The 21,281-nt window shown below is 47.4% G+C and overlaps 11 protein-coding genes across 11 annotated transcripts; 7 read left to right on the forward strand and 4 right to left on the reverse strand.

Moving 5' to 3' along the window:
- Window positions 1-39: 39 nt before the first annotated feature.
- F5Y00DRAFT_235526 (histone-fold-containing protein) lies at window positions 40-1,410 on the reverse strand. Its single transcript, XM_048007573.1, has 3 exons — window positions 966-1,410; window positions 787-911; window positions 40-729 (listed from the first exon to the last, which is right to left on the reverse strand). The coding sequence occupies exons 1-3, from the start codon at window positions 1,033-1,035 to the stop codon at window positions 514-516; spliced, it is 411 nt and encodes a 136-aa protein (XP_047865281.1). The 5' UTR covers window positions 1,036-1,410; the 3' UTR covers window positions 40-513.
- Window positions 1,411-1,778: 368 nt separating this feature from the next.
- On the forward strand, window positions 1,779-3,145 carry F5Y00DRAFT_235529 (derlin-2). Its single transcript, XM_048007574.1, has 2 exons — window positions 1,779-2,187; window positions 2,259-3,145. Exons 1-2 carry the CDS (start codon window positions 2,005-2,007, stop codon window positions 2,820-2,822), a joined length of 747 nt encoding a protein of 248 aa, XP_047865282.1. The 5' UTR covers window positions 1,779-2,004; the 3' UTR covers window positions 2,823-3,145.
- Window positions 3,146-3,535: 390 nt separating this feature from the next.
- On the forward strand, window positions 3,536-4,884 carry F5Y00DRAFT_235530 (Acireductone dioxygenase). The gene is made up of 3 exons (XM_048007575.1): window positions 3,536-3,803; window positions 3,948-4,319; window positions 4,381-4,884. Exons 1-3 carry the CDS (start codon window positions 3,774-3,776, stop codon window positions 4,495-4,497), a joined length of 519 nt encoding a protein of 172 aa, XP_047865283.1. The 5' UTR covers window positions 3,536-3,773; the 3' UTR covers window positions 4,498-4,884.
- F5Y00DRAFT_235532 (NAD(P)-binding protein) lies at window positions 4,885-6,416 on the forward strand. Its single transcript, XM_048007576.1, has 2 exons — window positions 4,885-5,148; window positions 5,232-6,416. Exons 1-2 carry the CDS (start codon window positions 5,005-5,007, stop codon window positions 6,180-6,182), a joined length of 1,095 nt encoding a protein of 364 aa, XP_047865284.1. The 5' UTR covers window positions 4,885-5,004; the 3' UTR covers window positions 6,183-6,416.
- A 229-nt stretch (window positions 6,417-6,645) lies between these two features.
- Window positions 6,646-8,705, forward strand: F5Y00DRAFT_65642 (UDP-galactose transporter). The gene is made up of 4 exons (XM_048013968.1): window positions 6,646-7,446; window positions 7,508-7,598; window positions 7,688-8,056; window positions 8,117-8,705. The coding sequence occupies exons 1-4, from the start codon at window positions 7,171-7,173 to the stop codon at window positions 8,554-8,556; spliced, it is 1,176 nt and encodes a 391-aa protein (XP_047865285.1). The 5' UTR covers window positions 6,646-7,170; the 3' UTR covers window positions 8,557-8,705.
- Window positions 8,706-9,290: 585 nt separating this feature from the next.
- On the reverse strand, window positions 9,291-11,901 carry F5Y00DRAFT_235536 (ADP-ribosylation/Crystallin J1). The gene is made up of 2 exons (XM_048007577.1): window positions 9,575-11,901; window positions 9,291-9,494 (listed from the first exon to the last, which is right to left on the reverse strand). Exons 1-2 carry the CDS (start codon window positions 11,825-11,827, stop codon window positions 9,468-9,470), a joined length of 2,280 nt encoding a protein of 759 aa, XP_047865286.1. The 5' UTR covers window positions 11,828-11,901; the 3' UTR covers window positions 9,291-9,467.
- On the forward strand, window positions 11,896-12,398 carry F5Y00DRAFT_235539 (uncharacterized protein). Its single transcript, XM_048007578.1, has 2 exons — window positions 11,896-12,165; window positions 12,250-12,398. The coding sequence occupies exons 1-2, from the start codon at window positions 12,080-12,082 to the stop codon at window positions 12,353-12,355; spliced, it is 192 nt and encodes a 63-aa protein (XP_047865287.1). The 5' UTR covers window positions 11,896-12,079; the 3' UTR covers window positions 12,356-12,398.
- Window positions 12,399-12,574: 176 nt separating this feature from the next.
- On the reverse strand, window positions 12,575-14,396 carry F5Y00DRAFT_65691 (putative eukaryotic translation initiation factor 3 subunit 6). Its single transcript, XM_048013969.1, has 2 exons — window positions 13,863-14,396; window positions 12,575-13,803 (listed from the first exon to the last, which is right to left on the reverse strand). Exons 1-2 carry the CDS (start codon window positions 14,238-14,240, stop codon window positions 12,889-12,891), a joined length of 1,293 nt encoding a protein of 430 aa, XP_047865288.1. The 5' UTR covers window positions 14,241-14,396; the 3' UTR covers window positions 12,575-12,888.
- A 262-nt stretch (window positions 14,397-14,658) lies between these two features.
- F5Y00DRAFT_65693 (mitochondrial large subunit ribosomal protein-domain-containing protein) lies at window positions 14,659-15,445 on the forward strand. Its single transcript, XM_048013970.1, has 2 exons — window positions 14,659-15,179; window positions 15,245-15,445. The coding sequence occupies exons 1-2, from the start codon at window positions 14,736-14,738 to the stop codon at window positions 15,293-15,295; spliced, it is 495 nt and encodes a 164-aa protein (XP_047865289.1). The 5' UTR covers window positions 14,659-14,735; the 3' UTR covers window positions 15,296-15,445.
- Window positions 15,426-16,964, reverse strand: F5Y00DRAFT_269349 (pyridoxal-phosphate dependent enzyme family). Its single transcript, XM_048012422.1, has one exon. It carries the CDS (start codon window positions 16,789-16,791, stop codon window positions 15,637-15,639), a length of 1,155 nt encoding a protein of 384 aa, XP_047865290.1. The 5' UTR covers window positions 16,792-16,964; the 3' UTR covers window positions 15,426-15,636.
- Window positions 16,965-18,585: 1,621 nt separating this feature from the next.
- On the forward strand, window positions 18,586-21,273 carry F5Y00DRAFT_261499 (uncharacterized protein; the record flags this gene model as incomplete). Its single annotated transcript, XM_048011214.1, has 4 exons — window positions 18,586-18,607; window positions 18,665-18,686; window positions 18,759-19,547; window positions 20,577-21,273. The coding sequence occupies 4 exons, from the start codon at window positions 18,586-18,588 to the stop codon at window positions 21,271-21,273; spliced, it is 1,530 nt and encodes a 509-aa protein (XP_047865291.1).
- Window positions 21,274-21,281: the final 8 nt, after the last annotated feature.

Below are 21,281 nucleotides of genomic sequence, written 5' to 3' on the forward strand. Positions count from 1 at the left end.
GCAGCTATGCCAACAACACCGCATATGTACAATACTTAGCTGCTGGTTCCACCGCTAAAAACCCCCTAGAATCCCTCCACGTGGGCCCCAAATTTCACGGAGCTTTCGGAAAGTTTTAGCTCATGCGGGCACGACGATCTAATTCTTCCGTCTCCTCAACCTTGTCTGGAGGAATCATCGATATCGCAAATTATGAGCTTTGTATTCCGACTGACTGAATTCAGGCTTATAGAAAAGCATGGTGGTGGTATCAAATTTAAAATGCAAAACCTGACCGTTTCCCCTCCTGCTTGGGCTGGTCACCTCTCTACTCCTAAACGCCAGTTCACTTCCCCCCTGACCCAACCGGCTGAACGCCCTGGTATCTGATCGCCTCGTCTCCCCGTCAACAGACCGCTCTTTATACACGTCTCCCTCTGCGGGCAAGTGGCCTAACCGATGCAGGGATGACTTTCGTGGGCGCAAAAACCCGCTGTATCATTTTCGATAGGCATCATTCGCTGCCCTGATCCTTTAGCCAAGGCCGCCCCATACGCCACGTATTCTTCTCGCGAGCTGGATATCCTTCTGCATGATGGTGACTCGTTTCGCGTGGATGGCGCATAGATTCGAGTCCTCGAATAGGTGGACGAGGAAAGCCTCGGCTGCTTCCTGGAGCGCTAATATTGCCTGCGATTGCCATCGCATGCCTTCGTCTGCTGGGCGCATGGTTAAAGCTATTTCTCGGACCTGGAAATTAGTTAGCATATGCTACTCCTAGAGCTATCATCTCCATTGAGAACATACGAGTCGAGAGAAAGGTAGTTTTCGTAGTAGCAGATCGGTGTTATTTTGCAGCCTTCGGATCTCCCTCAGCGCGACCGTTCCTGGCCTGTATCTTCTTCTCCGAGGGTAAGGAATTGGATCGCCAGCTATAGATCAATTAGCCATTGCAACTTCAAGCTGTGATTAGCTTATAGACTTACGCTGCACTCTTGTCGCCGCAGAGCCCCCACCCCGTCCTCCTCGTCCTCCACCGCGACCACCCCGATTCATTTTTAGAGCACTAAGTACGGTATGCTGATGCGAAGAGGTGCGAAAGCCTTTCGGTGCTAATGCGACAACTATGCGACTTGGTATAGCGCACAATGGGTATTTGGCGTCGAGGTATCGAGGTTTAAAGAAATTGGAATATAATCGAAGAATAGGTATTATTAATTGAAAGCCGTCTTGTCAAAGAGAACCAAGGTTTGTTGCGTTGAGCGACAAACGGTATTAGAAGTAGCGTATTCCTATGAAAGAAAAAGGGAAGAAAGAACGCAGCATGAACCCGGTTGGTGAAGAATAATATGGGAGTGCGGAAATGGCAAAAATCGAAGTGGCTGGGAAATTCAATTCGCAACTTCCCACTCTAACTCGACGGGACGCGACTTGAGCACGCCCCGCGACGCGCTACCCAGCCATTTCAATTAAAACCCCTGCAAATCTTAAAACTAGTGGGTCCTGTAGTGTGCCCCTGGCGCGCCCTCACAATTCCACGAAATTGGCTGAAGAAGTTTTTAGCCACAAGCAAGCCACATCGTTTACCTTGGGTACCTGGGTACCTCCTATGTAAGTCACGTCATTAGGTTCACGGAAAAATGCAAGGTTGTGATATAATTCATTTAACCGGCAAATAAAGATCCGTAACCTCCTTAAATCACTATGTACATAGGTACTAATCCGTGGCATTTTTAGTGTATTACGTACCTCACCTAGGTACCCTTGTGTTGGTAGTGAACAGATCAATCCTCCGATAAGGCCAGATTAGCAGTGGGCTGAGGAGGCAATCCCGCCATCGCCTTACACCTAATACATACCTACAACATCAAACTTCCTTTGAAACATTCTTTCTTCTTTTTCCTCTTGCTGTTCATCCTGTGTAATCTTTACCGCATACAATTGATATATCGTCGTTTTCGAGATAAAGAGCCCAACTAAACTTGCTGTCCGCGTTTCCTACACAACCGACGGTCGCAATTCGATATGGATCAGATGATTCCTGGTGATGGGGGCCGAAACCCACTTGAGGCCTGGTTTTGGGAGATGCCCATATGCACGCGGTGGTGGACGACCGCAACAGTTCTGACGAGCGCTCTGGTTCAATGCCAAATGGTCACTCCGTTTCAACTGTTCTATAGCGTTCGCACCGTATTTCAGAAGGGAGAGGTAAGAATTCCATGTATCCCGACAAAGAGAACTAAGGTGGTTGTCGGCTTGCTAACTTATCCAACCTATAGTATTGGCGATTGTTGACTACATTCCTATACTTCGGACCTTTCTCGTTCGATCTCCTTTTCCACGTATACTTCCTCCAGCGCTACTCCCGACTGCTTGAAGAGTCTTCCGGTCGGTCGCCGGCTCATTTCTCTTGGTTGATGGTATACACCATGGCCTTCCTTATCGTCCTGTCTCCATTTGTGTCGATGCCATTCCTCGGCCACCCGCTATCGTCAACCCTGGTCTATATCTGGTCCCGACGAAACCCAGATACTCAGCTGAGCTTATTAGGCTTGTTCGTATTCACAGCGCCCTACCTACCCTGGGTGTTGATGGGTTTCAGCCTTGTTATGCATGGGACAGTACCTAAGGATGAGATCATGGGGGTTGTTATAGGCCATATCTGGTATTTCTTCTCGGATGTGTACCCCCCAATGCATAACGGTTCCCGGCCTCTTGACCCGCCATCGTGGTGGCGTCGACTCTTTGAGGGCCGACAGCAGAGAGACGAGACAGCTGATGCAATTAATAACGAATTTGCAGTGGCAGGAGGTCCAGAACTTGCTGCAGCTGACTTGCGATAAGCATGAACGACACAACTGGATTCAGATAGTGTTAGGCGGCTATCATTCACTCATTCATAGCGTTTTAGGTCAGATTCCAATGGCATTCGGTTACAGTGGCGTTATATACGGGACGATAAGAGGCGTTGAAGGTCAATACGGGACAAAACATAGCAACAATACAGGCGATGCCTTTTGTACATACTATCCAACCAACTCCTTGAGTTGCATGTCTATTAAGGTGCGGGATTACTTGTTAGCCTAGCCTACCTACAACAGCTTTCAATAGAAAGACTACTGAGTTCGAATTTATGGAATAATAAAAAAATAACTATCAACTCTCATCTGTTTCTTATGCCTTTCAACCATAAACTAGATTTATTGTGTTTATTTAAGCTTAAGACATAGGAGCTGGCTTCGATTTATAGCAGAGTTTCTAAATATATATTCATTTTATGCCGTATTATATTTGAGTCTATTAGCCCCTTAGTTCTATCGCATCATGCAACGAGTCTTTACCAAACCAAAGAGTTCTCTTCGTAGGTTTAACTATATAGTATAATGTCTTATTAATGCTACTATGCCCACTGATGCATATTCTATAGGTATATGGAGATTATACATATAATAGCTTGCTTTATAGAACGCCGAATAAGTAAGCCAATAAGCAGCTAACTTTTGGAAATGGCGGGACAAAGCCTTGGACCCCACCAAAAGAAAAAAAAGAGAAATGCCCGGTTGTCCGACGTCACACCCTCTGACCCTCCCACCTGCAACTCAGCTGCTGGCGCCATCGCTGCTAATTACGAATTGGGGGGCTTATACATATACGGAAGACAGTCACCCAAAAAAATATTTAATAACGAACCACCATCTCAAGTCTTCTATCCCTTTCTTCAGTTTACGTTTACGTAAATCAGATATACCTACTTCTTATTCAACTTCTCATTGAGGATTTAAACTCTGTTGAAAATGAGAGCATACTTGTACGATAACGCTCCTGTAAGTGATTAAATAAAATAAAAAGTGCCCCTCATCACATCATCGCGGGATGTTTTCGCGAAAGCGCTCACTCGCGTTAGTTCGACAAACTGCTGCGAACTTAGGATATTATAACACAACTACGTGATACTAACAACTCAACAGGGCGACCAGCGACTGCCGCACGACTCGGGTAAAGATGTAGATGTTGCAGCCTTGGAGAAGTTGGGCGTGCTATACTTCCGGTACCCACAGGTGTCGGCCGTCGACGAGCTGGCAAGCAAGCGCGGGTACAAGAACCGTGACGAAATCACAGTTTCCCCTGAGAAGATGGGCGATATATATGAGGAGAAAGTCAAGTCCTTCTTCCACGAGCACCTGCACGAAGATGAGGAGATTAGATACATCCGCGACGGTCAGGGGTACTTCGATGTGCGAAGTAAGGGCGACGAGTGGGTGCGCATTCAGCTTGAGAAGGACGACTTGATCATCCTGCCTCCGGGTATCTACCACAGGTTCACCACTGATGAGAATAACGTATGTATATTCTTCCGTCCACACACACGCACATATATAAGGATATCTAATATTTTCTTAGTACATCCAAGCCATGCGCCTTTTCAAGGACGAACCCAAGTGGACGCCGCTGAACAGGTCCGGCGAGCTAGATGAGAACCAGTTCCGCAAGGAGTACGTCTCCCAGTACCTGAACTAGGTTAGGTGATGGTGATGCAAAGGGTTACGAAGTTACGCGTTCTACGGGTGATCGAGCGGATGTGGCAGTAGCAATACTCGAGTCTTGGGCGTGCCGGTTCTTTTGTCGATAGAAGATCCCTTTAACGATAGTTATCACGAATTTAAAAAAAAAATGAGTTCTGATCTGAGAATCTCGTATTAAAAAAAAACTTGGAAATTTTCTAAAATATTGCGATATACTCTCATATTATCTTGGGGATGGAGTATCACAAGGAACTATTTTTATGAAATTCTCAAAATAGCACAAGCTTTACGTATGTATGTAGTTCAATAGTCTCGGCAATGACATTGCGGGGATTATTATTATTATTATTATTAAATAGGTAGTTATACCCCAGCTGGAACCCCCCAACTTCTCTTTCTCCCAAAAAAAAAAGGCCCCGTTAGATGATGCCGTGCGCGTCGGATCAGACGAATAGGACCCGCGAAATGATGAGCTTACTCCTCAAACCGCAGTCAACCCATCATGGACTCTAGATCCGCATCCGAAGTCGCCCACCCCTCGCCGGCGGGCAGCACCTCCGCTAGCACGCCCAAGGGGAAATTGTTACTCCCCGCTAGCTGCGAGCCTCCGCTGCCGAACGCGCCGAGGAAGCAGCTCGTATGGATTGTAAGTTATAAATAAATTCGTATCGCTAATTAAGAGCGGTATGTCTACAGGAATGGGGACTAAATGAATTTCTAATTAACTAGGTCTTTGGCGGTACTGGCCATATGGGCCGCTCCCTGGTCAAATGTGCGCTGGCGCGGGGCGATTTGGTGACGGATGTAGGGCGCACATTTGAGAGCTCGCCTGAGGAGATGTCGGGGCAGCATGAGAATTGTCTTGGCCTGTTATGCGACGTGCGCGCGCGCCAGAGCGTAGCGCAAGTCGTTGAGCGGACGCTGGACCATTTCGGTCGCATCGACGTGGTGGCCAACTGCTCGGGATACGGCGTCATAGGGGCGTGCGAGGATCAGGACGAGCATGAGATTCGGAACCAGTTCGAGACTAACTTCATGGGCACTCTACACATCATCCAGGCCACTCTTCCTTACTTCCGCCAGCAGAACGGCGGGCGCTATCTCATCTTCAGCTCTACGAGCGGAGCCCTGGGTGTACCTGGACTAGGCCCCTACTGCGCGACCAAGTACGCGGTAGAAGGCCTGATCGAAGCGATGCTCTATGAGATCGACGCGTTCAACATAAAGGCGACACTAGTAGAGCCGGGACTGGTACGGCGCGACGAGCCAGATTCTGAGATGAACCCACTGCCGACATGGGGCCACTTCCTGATCAAGCAGCCGAGCGAAGCATACGGGCACTCGTCGTCGCCGGCGCTACACGCAAAGCGTATGGTACAATGGCTCGGGGACCGGCAGCCGACGAGCGCGGTCAAGTGCGCCGAGTTAGTATGGCAGCTAGCGCATTGTTCGTACCCGCCCCTGCGCCTCGTGCTCGGTAGCTACGCCATCGAGAGCATCCGGGACCGCCTTAGGTCCGTCACGGAGGAGCTCGAGGACTGGAAGCATCTTAACTATCCGGCGGCGCCCGAGGCCGAGGCCGCTTCTGCTTCTGCTTCGGCTTCTGCTTCGGCGGAGAAGAACGAGAAGGATGACGATACGGGGGATTCGAATGTTGAGATGCAGGATCCTGCTACTTAGTAGGTACCTAGTCTTGGGCTGGAATAGGATTAGGGGTTACGTGGACATTTTACGTTGTCGCTGAGAGAATATCACGGGCTAGAAAAGCTCAAACACACTATTTGGCATGGGCGTGTTACTATATTGCTAGGTACTAAATTATAAAAGTTGTTTGAGGATACCTATCACTGCATATAATATTTTGTTTGTTAATTTGAGTTCCATTGTCTAATAAATGAGAGAGAGGTAATGAACTGAAGCATACGATAATTTTGACAGGTAAATGCATAAAAGCAGCGATATGTATCACTCGAGGCTTAACATTTTAATGAGAGAACCCTGATTGGCGTTTTTGCAGGAACATTGATGATTCTAAATTTATAACGCCAAGACAAAACTAAGATTGTATAGCGTGACAAGCCTCACCTTGGACGCCACACTTGATATATGTACCTGTCTAGTCCTGCATTTTATCTTGAGGTCAGTCCGCCTGCACGCGGTAAATTACCCTTGATTAGAATAATAAAAATCATCTGGCACGCGTCCGCAAGAAACCTCCGCTGAAGAATTTGTTTTTATGTTCCAGTTTAGCACCTAATCTTTTGTCTTGGAACTTTTGATTCACCCTATAAGAAAATCCGCTACCGACATATATACATAGGTACATAGCTCTTTCCCAGTTTCGATTTGTTTTCTGCGGACCCTTCGAATCTACAAAAGTACCTAACCTAAACTTTCGTCGCAATCTAGGTACGCGTTAATCGGGCTCCACAGTTTCCGGGCGCAGCGCCGTTTGACAGATAGCCAACTCTTTTTCTTTTCCCCTTATTTTATTTTAGTTCAACATACACAACACAGTCCTCCTCCGGTCTTCCTCCTCGCCCCTAACCCTCGAAGTTCGAACACCGCCAGACTGGAAACAGAACCTAACTTCCCTTCCCCCCCCTATACGTTCGGGTTTTCAAAAGGCCAATACAGCTAGCTAGTTAACCTACATAACGTCGCAATCATGTCCGACAAGAAGAACGAAGACTATATTATTCGCATGCCCGACTCGGGTTTGCGAAGCCCTTATGACGGCGGAGAGAAGGATCCCTTCATCCCGTCCCGCCCTGCGCGCATCGCCTCCCAGCCGCCGCTTTCTACCCAGATCGCCAAGATAGAGAATAACCCGACTATCTCCATTCTTGCCTATTGTCTGTCCTCGATTAGTATGACCGTCGTCAACAAATACGTCGTGTCCGGCTCCGAATGGAACTTGAACTTCTTCTATCTTGCGGTCCAGGTACTATACGACTACACTCACGATATATAAGACCTGCAATTTGCTAACTCTTGAACTCTAGTCCATTGTGTGTATAGTAACCATCGAGGTCTGCAAGCAATTGGGTTTAATCAAGACCCTCGCGCCTTTCGACGTAAACAAGGGAAAGCGATGTACGTGTTTTATTTTCTTCGTTGCCTTGAGACCCCTGTTTATCTATCTATCTATCTCTATATATGTATATATGCTAACCTAGCCGCAGGGTTCCCCGTCTCTCTTCTCCTCGTCGGCATGATCTATACGAGCACAAAGTCGCTACAGCTCCTGTCTGTTCCCGTCTACACCATCTTCAAGAATTTGACCACTATTGTTATCGCATATGGCGAGGTTCTATGGTTCGGAGGTAGTGTCACGCCTCTGGCACTCCTTTCATTCGGTCTGATGGTTATGAGCTCCGTTATCGCGGCTTGGGCGGACACTCGCAGTGCTAGTCAAACTGCCGAAGCTGCCGAGGCTCTTGCGTCCCTAAACGCTGGATACGCTTGGATGGGTCTGAATGTTTTCTGCACTGCTTCCTATCTGCTTAGCATGCGTAAGGTTATCAAGAACATGAACTTCAAGGACTGGGATAGTAAGTTTTATTTATTGCGCTGCTAGCAGTTTGTTTATGAAATATTCTAACTTAAAATAGGCATGTTCTATAACAACTTCCTCACTATCCCCGTCCTAATCGTCTGCTCGCTTATCACCGAGGATTGGTCCAGCGAGAATTTGGCCAAGAACTTCCCCCCCGAATCCCGAAATGCTATTTTGATTGGCATGATCTACTCGGGTATGGCTGCTATTTTCATCTCGTACTGCTCTGCGTGGTGCATCCGAGTTACGTCCTCCACCACCTACTCCATGGTTGGAGCTCTCAACAAGCTCCCGCTCGCCATCAGTGGTCTTATCTTCTTCTCCGCACCTGTCACCGTAGGCAGTGTTTCGGCCATCTTGATCGGGTTTATTAGTGGTATTGTGTATGCTTGGGCCAAGGTGCGACAGTCGCAGCTGGCCAAGAACTCGCTGCCCACTGTGCAACCTACAATGAGCGCCAGCTCCCAGAGCAACCGCGATGCTGCTAACTCGTAGACGAGAGCGCAATGCTTTCTGTGGGTTTCGCGGCGATGTTCTTGGCACCGACAGCTTGGCCACTTCGAGCCAGTGCAATTCTCAACGGGAGGCGAGACACTGCGAGACAGTTAAGTAATACCACGCCTCCCGTGTCGGCCAACGTCGCTGTATAATATCTACCCCATCCCATCCTCTTCGACTTGGTACCGGACGGACGGGCCGATGAATTTCTGGTATAGACTTTTTAACTTATAATGAGAAAACGGAGCTCTACGGATACGGGGAGGGAAAGTCATAGTCATTCATCATCATCATCATGTTTTTTCTGGACGGCGCAAGAACAGGAATGAGAACCCCTCCCCCTTTTTGTTGTCATGCTATGGTTGTTTATTTGCAGGGGAGGTGTAGGCATCGTTCATGTCGAGATGGGCGTCGCGTCCGTGGTCGCAGTTTAGATCTCGACTATACGCGGGAAATGCTAATGCATATTGTTGAGTTGGTGTTGAGGGATGAAGAACAAAGAGGGGGAAAGGGGGGAGGGGGGAGAAAGAGAGAGCATGTCAAGTACAATACATATGCGTACGATCGTACGAGCTGGTCTATCTGAGCAGTCGTAATACACTAACCAACTACTGGCTTATGGCCTGACCATATAGATCCCAGATCTTGATGTTTCCGATGTAGGCATTTTCGGGATAATCACACGTAATGCGATGAGGCTAAGATCGAAACGACTACCTGATCTACCTTATGTTCCAAGCCAAGATTTGTGTGCGGTTGAGTCAATATTCTGATCCCTTTGATTTGACTTGCCAGATACCTCTTTTTCTCATACTAATTATTGATACATCTGATAGACCTTCCTCTTTTCCACGTTTGCTTCATGGTAAAAATCCTTGTCGATTTCTCCTATTCCACACATCAGACGCCTAACACGACCACATCTTTGTCTTAAGGCAGGCCCTGAACCTATACCCTCTTCCCCCATTTCCCTAGCTGGCTATATCAGGGGACCGATCTTAATGCTCCGTGTTAGTATCGATCCGTCGGTCACTACCATTCCTATTCCGCCGCCGGGGTACTGCGCGTCACGTGCCGAGAGTTCGGTTTTGCCGATTCGGGCATGCAGCAAATCGCCTGACACTTTGAAAATCACATTATATGGCAGATCGTACTTCCAGTCGAAGTCTGCGCTGGCTAGTTCAATACGCTCGTTGTCGAGAGCTTTGACCAGCGCGATGCGGTCCTTGGAACCGCTAATATCAGCACTGCTTTTATAGAAGAACAGCGCGTAGTATCTATTCAGCCCTCGTACCCGCACAGCAACACCAGCCGGCCCGCTCATGTTGACAGTGAAGTCCCTGAATATAGCCCTGTAATTTGTCCAGTCTCGCGTACCGTAGCTGACGATACCTTCGCCTTGATCCTGGGCTACTATGAACGTACTGCTAGAAATGTCGAACACATCAGCGCCATTGACAAAGGACCGCTTGTAGAAGGACCGGGGCCCAACTCGGTCGTCACCCGGTTCAAGGACAAGAGCTGGAGTGCCGTCCCACCGGAGATAGTCCATATATATGACTTCAGGACTGTCGCTCGTTACCCTGACTGGTTTAATAGCTATGCCTACACTCTGAACTGGTTGGTAGCCTAACTGCACCGGAACTCTCAATTGCAAGACGTGATGGTCGTTCTGCTTGAAATTTATGTAATTGCCAGAATAGTACTCGAGGTTGTCCTTGTGCGTATAAAAGCGTATAATTAGCTTTGCCGCTATACCATTACGCTGATCAGGATGTGCTCTTAGTGACACTTTGAGAACTTGTCCGGGATATACTAGTGGCGAGGCGGTCAGGTCGTAGATACTCACCTGGCGATCATCAGGCGGTGTGAAAGTATCTGTCAGAATTACTACCTCTTTCGTCTGACGAATGGCAATTCTTAAGCTGGAGCTTTTATCCTTACTGATGATGTGCGAAATGTCTCCCCCCGGCCCGTTTCCGTCATCATGAAGAACATAGAACCCCTGGACGCTCCCCGGTAAGCTGAAGTGAAACTGCGCGCCTCGTTTCGGGGGTGCGAGAGTTTCTTCTCCTGCGAGCTTCCGGCCCATGTTTACAATGTCGTAAGCGATATTCGAGGCGTTATTGATCGAGTACCCGCCGTCTGCGCTCGAGATCAGAGCACGATCAGCTATTGGCCCTCGCCAGTCGTATTTTTTTCTTTTATTATTTTCTTCATAATCAAACGCCACTAGCCCGTGCATGATAGCCACCAAACACCCAACGTTTCCCGAATTACAATCGGTATCCCAACCGCAAGTATTCACAATATGCATGGCTTCAGCGAAGTTATGCCCTCCGTATATTAACGACATGATCATGATGCCGTGATTAGGTACCACGTGGCAGAATCCTGGAAACTTGTCGTACCCGTATTTTTTCTCAATTCTTTGTCGCGTGTACATCCAATCGTCGTCGTCCTCGCACCATCCACGCACGTCTTCAACTAATGCGGCTATAAGCGAGTCTGAGGGTATGAAGCCGAGTCCGGTATCTAATAGATGATTCACATCATTAGAAAAAAACGCCTCAGCTTCCATAACAGCCCAGAGCTGCGCTGCGTATACGGCTTCTCCATCGTGGCTCACCGAGCCTGCTGCTCCTGCGAGCTGAGCGGCTAAAGCTGGGTCTCCCGGTGCCGTCATGGCAAATCCATCAATAAAGATTTGAGCGCCAATCTGCTGGGCGATAGTACTGCCATTTGTCTGTATTGAGCCGCTGTGAGGTGCCTTGATTCCCTTTCGTAAGTTTAAGAAAGCCGTATGCTCAGTCGATACGCCGTTGCCACCCCACCAGAAGACTGTGCGGTCTTTGATCACGTTATTGAGCCACGTCTTTCCGATCTGTTCTGCGGTAATAGGATCCTCTTTTGTGGCATCTAGCGTGCTAGAGGATTTAGAATCTTCAGAGGTTCCCGATGTCTCTAAGGCTTCTGTGATTTCCATCTTGTCCCCGTTCTCGTCGTTGTTTTCCTGATCATCTTTTTCCTGATCGTCTTTTTCCTGATCGTCATTCTCCTCATCGTCGTTCTCCTCATCGTCGTTCTCTTGAGGGTTATTGTCACAATTATAATGTTCCTCTATAGCCCTTACGAATGTAAAGGTGCCGGAGATGTCGTCGTCCGCGACGACTATGGGGAGATTTAGCTTTCCGTTGACATAGTACCGGACATGTCCCAGCTCGGCGATGATACGCTGATGTGTCCATCCCTCGAATGGACGACCCATGTATACCCCGATCAGCTTGCCAAGGACACCGGCATAGACTCTTTCAAGGTAGTCTTCTGGAAGAGACGGTATAGTCTCCTTATCCATTATCTGAGGCTTTTCCTCTTTTTTCTCCTCCATCATAATCAGAATGTTGAGAGTATGTGAGAGAGAAGTAGTAGGCAAACGGAAAATAAGGGGAAGGTTAAAAGAAGTGGAGGGGGGAAGACAGGTGAAATATAGACGCGTAAATGCTTATGAATAGACGCGTAGATGCCTATAATACTGTATAGGTATTATATACATGCATGCATGTACTATTTCGTGTGCCCCGCGCCTTCGTTACACAAATTCGGTACCTAATATTGTAGAAGTGTTATTGAAGATGTATGTTGTTGGTTTACCTCGAGAACGACGGGATTGCCTCTGTTTATATATCTTACCTGGTGCCTCGTTCTTTCCCTTGATACCTTGTTTGTGCCTACCTTAATACCTAGCAGCTGCCTCGCAACTGCCTGTAACTGTCTTTTTTACCTTGTCGCTAGTTAGATGGCGGGTGTCGCCTAGCAACAAGAACTGTCATTTTGGGAGGAAAGACCCAAGATATGATAGATCAACTAAGATCCGTTTGGGAAGGAAGTGTACCTCCGGTAAAACGGAAGGAGTTATTGGCTGTCATACAACAAATGACGTCTTATCCCATTGCTACCAAAGGGAAACATAGTGCATAGATCTAATCAACAGCAACCAAAATAAAATTGTAAATAACCCCAATTTACACATAATACTTTCATCTCATACGCTGAAGACGTGGGGTGTTTTAAGCACATTTGGTAAGACGAGCCGGCGAAGAGATAAAATAAAAGAATTTGTTCTTTTTGTAAATCCATGCTACCTTACAGATTTACCGCCAAGTACACTTGGCTGTACCAGAAACCCCAAAAACGCCGTTGATGCATGCCGTCGATATAAGTCCCATGAATCTTTTGCTCTCTTGCTTTTGATCCACCGGCGCGCATTATCATGTCTAATTTAATGGGTATCCATTGTTAATCGTCACATGTCTCACCATCACTCGGCTCCTATCTTGCGACGGCTGCGCTGAGCACCTGTGTACGGAAGAAACCTCCCTTGGTGCGTTCGATGACTTGCTGGTAAACAGAGCTCGGGGGGTGGTTCATAACGACTGTGCCCTCCTTATAATCAATCTTCGCATCAACTCTGGTATCACGGATAAGATTCACGATCCACTTCTCACCCTCGTCCTCACCGAGACCTAGACGTGCGCTTAGGTCCTTGATATCGATGCGAGCATGGATCTTGCAGTAGCTCTCAGAGATAAGGTGTCGCGCAGAGTCAACAAAGGCATCGGCGGTGGAGAATAGGAAGAAGTCAGAACGCAAGATCTCCTCAGCGAGGGAAAGCTGCCGTTGCGCTTCCTCGAAGTCGAAGTCAATGTAGAGCGCTCGCACAAAGTCGGTCACAGGGTCGCTGTACTCGTACGCCTCCTGCTTAACGATGCGTATAATATCTTTGAGCTGCTTCTGGTACTGACCGGAGTTCCGAGCTCGGCTGCGACCTGTAATAACGGCAGCAGTGAGGTAACGAAGGATCCAGGGACAGCTGGTCTGGATGGTGTTGATATAAGCGGGGCTGAAGAACAGATCTAGAATTGTGTCGCGAGTGCGATCGTCGTTGAAGAGAGGAAACAAGGCCCAGTGGATAAGCCAGGTACGTTGACTCAATTGGGCCAAGGGGTTGTTGAACAACTTGGTGTCAATGTTCTCCTTAACCTTGTTCAGTTCCTCCACGCTACCCTCCCAATTTGTGGTGAGAATCTCAGATGCGAGCTTTCCCCACGTCGCGGCAGCCACCTTATCATTATCCGTAGAAAGCACACGGAACTGGTATAAAAGATCAGCAGCGGCGGCATAGTTACCGCAGCTGTACTGGAAGTTGCCAAAGTCGTAGAGCGCGTTAACCATTTCGATGGTGACCTAATAGAAATCAGAACTGTAACTATAGAAATAAGTAAAGGGGGTTTGGTTATGCATACATCATGGTCCTTTTTTAGGAACTCCAGGTTAGCCACCTTGTCGCTACGCAAGTTTCCGACAACATCTTCGCGGCCTAGTAAATCGACGAGCTTGCTGGTGCTCTCCTCGAACTGTTCTAGACGCGAGATAACTTTTTGTCGCTTGTCGTTAAACTCTGCAGGTGGTTGATCTAGACCATCGAGTTCTGCCTTAAGGTTTCCGACGAAATCGGTCATATTTGTCGTCTTAAGAAGTTCATATTTGGCTTTTGTAATAGCAAGGACCGCGGCATCATCGGCGTCCTCGGGGAGTTGGCCGGCTGCGAATTCGAGGAGGGGGAATACAAGGTGACGGTCAAGGTGACCGATCAACTTGGGTAAAAGATCGTATTCGGCCATATTGACTGCGTAATATTGTATATCGGGATGTTTACGGCGGAAGGTTGACTCCAAAATATTGAGGCCGATAAAGTTGGTTAAAAATTATCACCAATGTAATTGTTTGGAGGGGCAGCGAGTTATTCCTCAGGCCGCATGTGGCTTGGTTTGACGAGGGCTACTTACAACAACGAAAACGAATAATTCGGAAAAAGTGGATTGTGGGACACCTCATTCTTATCGATACGATCTATGTAATTATGCAGTTATGCAAGTTAAATATGGGGGTAATATGTACTAATATGTACTTTGCTCCAAGCTTCGATCAGCATGTGCTCTCCGATATTTAACCGGCGCTTTTAAGCTTTCTGATACGTACAGTATTTTCTTTCCCCGCACTGTCCGTGGTCTGATATCTGATATCACTAAAAAAGTTGAAGTGCTTTTTACGATTCACGACTGTCTCAGTCGGCTTTAATCTTCTATACAATTAATTTACCCATCCCAACTACAACCATGCTATTACACAGAGCTTTACGGCGGCTCGCGGCCCCCTCGGCACTATTATCAGCACCTCTAAAACGGTTAAACTTGCCTATACGCACACAATTCCTCTCAGTATCAGCTTCGACCTCGTCCGGCGAACCGTCAATCCCCTCCGAACCTATTCGTCCCGAACTCAAGGACCCCGTCTCCTCCACTACGCAAACAGAGCAAACAGAACAAGCAGAACAAGCAGCACCAAAGAAACCAGGGAAATTGCCGTACTTCGTCGCCAGGAATAACCTCAATAATCTTGGCGTGTATCATAGGAATAAGCGTGGTGGAAATCTGAAGGTCACGCTGGTGAAGAATGGAGAAGGAGATTTAATGGCTTTGAAAAGAGACCTCCAGGAGGCACTGCAGCTCAAAGATAATGAAATAGCTTTCAATAGCATTACTGGGCACATTGTCATAAGGGTAGGTTTATATTCTTCAAAGCTACCTAGAGGTATTCATCTCTTCATACTAATAAGCATCACTAGGGTCATGTGAAGTTGCAAGTTTTCAACTTCCTCTATAGTATGGGTTTTTAAGGGTGGCGAGAGAGTAGCGACGATATTTTCACGGCCACATGAAGCCTACCTATTACTATTACCCGAGGAAGTAAGGTGAAGTAACCATGGAGGAGCTTGTATGAGTATATAAGCGGGGAGAAGAGCCAGGCAGGCAGACAGAAGTCTGTCTTGAAGCAACAAGTCTAGTTAAGACTGCTCATATTTAGGGACATCGGTTATGTAGTATTCCGAAGGTCAACTCCCAACTACACATGTACATATATGTACAAAAGTCACGAGCCATCAGATGGAAGCTCGTACATGCATGTATCAGACTAAATGAAAAAAATGAAAACCAATTCACTCCCCATTCCCCTTTTTCATGATGACGGTACTGGATACTCCCTCACCCCTTCGGTGCAATATAACACCACGATCGAAGTGTCACTAAGCCCCAGCTCCTGCTTTACATCCGCACACGCTCTTCTAAGCGCAGCTAGAGTGGCAGCACCACAAGGTCCGGCAAGTATACTACGGGCTTGGAGTTCCCGCACCGCGTTATGCGCCTCCAAATCCGTCACCACGATGCTCGCATCTACGCCATCTCTCAGTACTGGCCATGCAGTGGTAGATAGCGTTCCGCAGTTCATCCCGCACATGATAGTATCTTCTGTCGGCACCGCAACGCTCTTGCCCGCTTTTAGCGACTCCAGAAGACACGCTGCGGTTGTAGGCTCTACGGAGAGAACCTTTGTCGAGCCAAATTCCTTCCGCCAAGAGGCGCTCTTGAAGTGTGCTGTGACGGCCTCTCCTATAGATCCGGCGCCGACAGGGACGATCGCATGGGTAGCCGGCTTCCCGCCCGTCAACTCTAGGACCTGACGATCGGATTCCGCCAGCATCGTGCTATATCCCTGGACGAAATACCCCGGGATAACGTCGAACCCTTCCACACTAACATCTATAATTAAAATCGCTTTATCGCTAGCTTCGGCCTCTTTCTGCGCCACGGGTATCACATCATCGTAGCTCCCGTCCACCTCGATAACTTCAGCGCCTTCACTCCGAATCTTGTCCCGGGTCCGTTCATCCATATACTTGGGCACGAAAACCTTCGTTGGAATCCCCATGATTTTCGCGGCTATCCGCGACACAGCCCGGCCGCAGTTCCCTTCCGTGAGCGTCACGATCCGGACCCCTGCCTCTCGGGCCTTGGCGCCCACGTCTGCGAGGGGTACGCTCCCGTCCGACACCGATAGCCCTAGATGCGATCCAACGGCACGGTATACGGCCCAGGATGCGCCTAGGATCTTGAATGCCGGTAGACCGAAGCGGTTGGATTCGTCTTTCAATAACACATCCCCGAGTCCTAGCTCTGCTGCTAGGTCCGGCAGAGAGTGTAATCGCGTCTCATTGTAATCCGGCAAAGTCTTGTGGAATGCAAGGATCGTTCCCTCCTGGCTCCCGCCCTGCGCCCCGACGGGGTCATATACCCACTCCTGCGCCGAAGGATTTAGGTGGATGAGTGGCGACATATTTGGATTATTGGTGAATAATTTTCTCTTGACTTCTGAACCTGTAGTCTCTGTCTACATTTTCGAAGGCGCAGGGTAGTAGACCTTCTTTATTCTAGCTATGTTAATTATTACGCCTTCGCGAAGTTTGCTAATAAGGTAACAATAATTCGGTTATTCCATGTGCCCAGATGGACCCCACGCCGACCTCGGATCCCGATGCGGTCCTTAGATATGGGGAATGCCGGCTATACATTCCCGGACGTCGTATTAGCGGTGGAGTCGAATATAGTCTCTTTGAACCCCATCCTGCAAGAATACGTCTGCCAACCCGCTGGGAGTAGTATTGGAATCCAATCCAGATACCGAAACCTGCACATCGAAGAGTTGATTTGATTGTATCTGAGACCGGATTGTAATATCGGGGCATTATGACCGTCTCCCGTATTTTTACGATTTTAACACTTGGCGCGCCCTTCGACATGTAGGTCTCTACAGAGCAAAATTAAACACCGCAAGGGCCGAATCGCTACCGGTCTGATTAATAACTTTAGCAGGAGTGTTTTCCAGCCTGGTGTTACGGCATGGATATATGGTACTCAGAATTATGTATCATTGTTAGAATAGATGTAATAAGTTCAATCCATGGGAATATCATGCCTATTACTGATGAATTATATAGAATCTACTTACGCGATCGAAGTGAGCCCCTATTATCCAGAATACAATGCCATAAACCACAGATCTACAGATTGAGATATTAGGATCTGGCTTCTAGTATATGGGTGTAATAGCAGCATTTTCAACCAATCCCCCTTCTAAGGATAGGGGGAGGGATGCCTTCTTTACATGGACTTGCTAAATAATTCTTACCTTAAGAGGTAGCCATATTCTTTCCAAAGATCTCGCGAGACGCTGATAAATTTGACATGTGAACGTAGCTAGGCACCTCAAATGATATACGTCGCTACGACTACTATTTAGCTCTATATCTGGCAAAGAAATAGTTTCCCCTTTAATAATTTTTAACATAAAATAACTTTAGTGAAATTAAGAGAGAGATGATCGATTTTATTATAATTTCCTCCCTGATTACATGGTAAAACTATCAAACCCCTTTCTTTTTGTTGTTTGAAGAGGCAACAGTTTCCATAATTCTTTTAGACGCTTTTCAACCGGGTACTGGTAAACCATGCTGGCAATTTTATTGTGATATTTGCTCTCTTACGATCACTCTTAAGTGTAATATTGAGTACCAATAATCATGTCCAATTCACTTCTACATAAAATTGTTCAATGGAAGACTGCGAAGCTCTTCTGTGCTGTTAAATGTGAGGCATGAATGGAGTGAGGGCATATGCACACATATTCTTCGTCAGGCGACGTCATGCTTGACCTGTAAACAAACCCCTGGGCACAGCATCTCCAATTGTATCATCTGTAAAGTACCAACACATGCCCTGGATCACAAATACAGTAAAATAGGAAAGATCTCGGCTTACATTCACTTGGGAAAATGTTGCTAAACAGCTCATCTCCTTAGCCGTGGTCGGAAAATGTTGGCTTTGAATGTGTTTCCCTTGGATTGCCGAGAATGACGCGACATTGGTCATTCTCTGTGAAGCATCCAACTATGAGATTCAAATCGTCTGGTCTACGTTTGTGGCCTTAGGTCAATATTGTACGACAGGGAGAAACACAAGGTCGTAAGCTCTGAATAGATACATGACACATTTGATGCCTTGGACCATGGTCATATGTAACTTAACGGTCCGTTCTCTTCTTGGCTGGCTCTCCAACGTCTATATGAACACTATGGTCCATCTCGATATTTCGGGTTCTTCCTCGAATCCGTACCTACCAACTTAATCTCAAGTTACTTACGACCTAACAGCATATCCCATTACCAACAATGTGTAAGTTTTAATACGATTATTCTAGAACATATAAAGATTCCGTGCTAACGGTTACTACATAGCGTCCCATAGACACGACAGTAAGAAGTCCAAGAAGCCCAGGAGGTCTTCTCAGGACGACGACTGGTCTAACATGTATATGGAACGTCACGCATCGGACCGTAGCAATGCTTACGTTGTCTACGATCATGGTGAGGACTCAGGATCCCACAGCCATCACCATGGCCACTCCCACGGACATTCTCATAGTCGTCACCATGGAGGCGATCATAGAAGCCACCACCGAAGCCACCATGGAGACTCTAGAGGAGCGAATGATCCAATTATACCTGAAACTATACCCGAAGAGCAACCAGTCGAGGAGCCGCCTGCACCAATGAACGACCAAGCCAGTTTTACTGACCGGTCTGGATATCAGACCGTCGTCCAACCAGTGTCCGGTGGTAGAGCAGTCCGCGTATCAGTAGGGACCGGGTACACAGCGGACGGAGTCGCGCCTCAAGCGGGTAACTACTACCCTCCCAGCCAAAACCCATTCGCAGGTTACAACCAGCCAGTAGACCCCAATCAAGCAGCGGCCCAGGACCAAGCAAATGTTTACTACACTAACCAAGCAACCGGTCAGGATCAAGCGAATGTTTACTACAATAACCAAGCAACTGGTCAAGATCAAGTCGTGGATCCAGAAACAATGGCCCAAGGACCTGAAGAAGAGGAATATCCGGAAGGGTGCCCAAGTGATCTTAATGGTTGGGGATTTGGTTGGAGCCAACCGGATCCATATGGCAGGCAACACCTTCACCACGAGAATCATCATCACGAGAAGAAACATCACAAGAGGCACCATCATCGCCGCCACTAGTATGTTACTCAACATTTGACTATCGTGTAGATTTCAGGTGTTCGTTACTTTTTACTTGGTGAGTATGGACAGTTGTTTATACCCTAACCCAGGAGTTCGAGGCATATGAAGTAGGAAATATCTTTATGTAGCTACGCGCTGTATGCGTTGATTTTTTATCAATTTATAGTTAAATTATTATTGTTATTATTAATCTCATTTTATAAATTTTACGGTGTAGTGCTTTGAGTGAGATAAGTTTGTATTAGCGAGCAAGGTGTGTTGGATCGAAAAGAAAAACAGCCATCTTTCGCGTCACGACCTAGGAATCTAAGAGTTACCTGTGAGGCCCTGTTTCTGTAAAGATTCCCAGGGGCATCACTGGCTATGCTATCGACTTGTAGTTGCTATGAGCACGACAGCCGTAATTGTGGGTGAGGTTGTAATATAGGCGCTTATTTTAATGCCATTGAATATTAAAAGCTAAACTCACAAATCCTCACTTATTTAATCTCGATAATCTACCTTATTTAATTTTGATAGCTACCCATATGCATCTACCTGTTTGGGAAACCTCTGACTCGAAATACTGACGTACAAATCGAGTTCCCAAAACAGCGGGTTCGGGAAGACAATTTCGTGTTTCTCTTAATATCATGTATGTCACGGCATTGGTCAGAGTTGCTCAAATGTGATGTTTATATTTACTGGTTTGCGTCTCCATGTTAATGAGGCACGCCCCTGAGAAAGGAAACACCATAAGATTAGGAGTGAATCATGAGCTACACAACACATTCAATGCTTCAAATTGTGATCCTATGTAACATAGCAGTTGGTACCACCGACGGACTCTTCGGTCTTTATAACGATGCTGCGGCTCTCTTCGATCTGGTGTTTTCTCCATCAGACTTCTACTACCTAACCTGGCTCGAGTTTACGATTTGACGCCATACCCAATCAACAAATATGTGTAAGTTCTATTACCTATACCAGCTGCAAGGTTTAAATAGTTGAATTAACGGAAAATATCTAGCTTCCCACGGCAAAAGCGGTAAGAAATCCAAGTCCTCCAAGGGCGACTCATGGAATGGTTTGTACATGGAGCGTAAAAAGTCGGACCGAGGAACTGTTTATATTCGCCGTCGTGATGTGGACTCGGACTCGTCGGAACTCCGTGGTCGTTCTCCTGAGAGCAGTGGCCGTCGTGAGAGTCATCGTGGAAGCCGCGGTAGTAGCCCTTCCGGAAGTTACTATAGTAGCACTATCGGAAGTTCCGATGTAAGCCCTCAAAGAAGCCATCATGGAACTAAGCACGCAGACCAGTATGGAGCCCAGCGAAGAGACCCGTACGGAGATCAGCGAGGAAACCAGTATGGAAACCAGTATGGGACCCAGTACGCAAATCAGCATGGAAATCAGCATGGAAGCTATATGAACCCGAATATCCCGCCCACGCGGCCGGCCATTCCGACTCAACCAGTTTCATTCGCCCCCGAACCGAATTATCAGCAACCTCCACAAGCTGGATACAGAGTGGTAGAGATGCCGACGCCGGGAGGACAGCCATTGCGAGTATCAGTTGCAACTGGATATACGTCAAACGGGGTCGCGTATCAAGCAAATGGCTACACCCCCTCCAACGGAAACCAGTCTACAAGCCAGTACCAAGCGGCCAGTAACAGCCAAGCCCCTGGCTGCACTAAAGATAACCCGGTGAATAAATATTATCGAGGAAACTGGTTTTAACCTGGCAG

Source organism: Daldinia vernicosa (genome assembly GCF_022497035.1).
Source record: "Daldinia vernicosa strain CBS 139.73 unplaced genomic scaffold F5Y00scaffold_20, whole genome shotgun sequence".
In the NCBI taxonomy this organism is placed as follows: Eukaryota; Fungi; Ascomycota; class Sordariomycetes; order Xylariales; family Hypoxylaceae; genus Daldinia; species Daldinia vernicosa.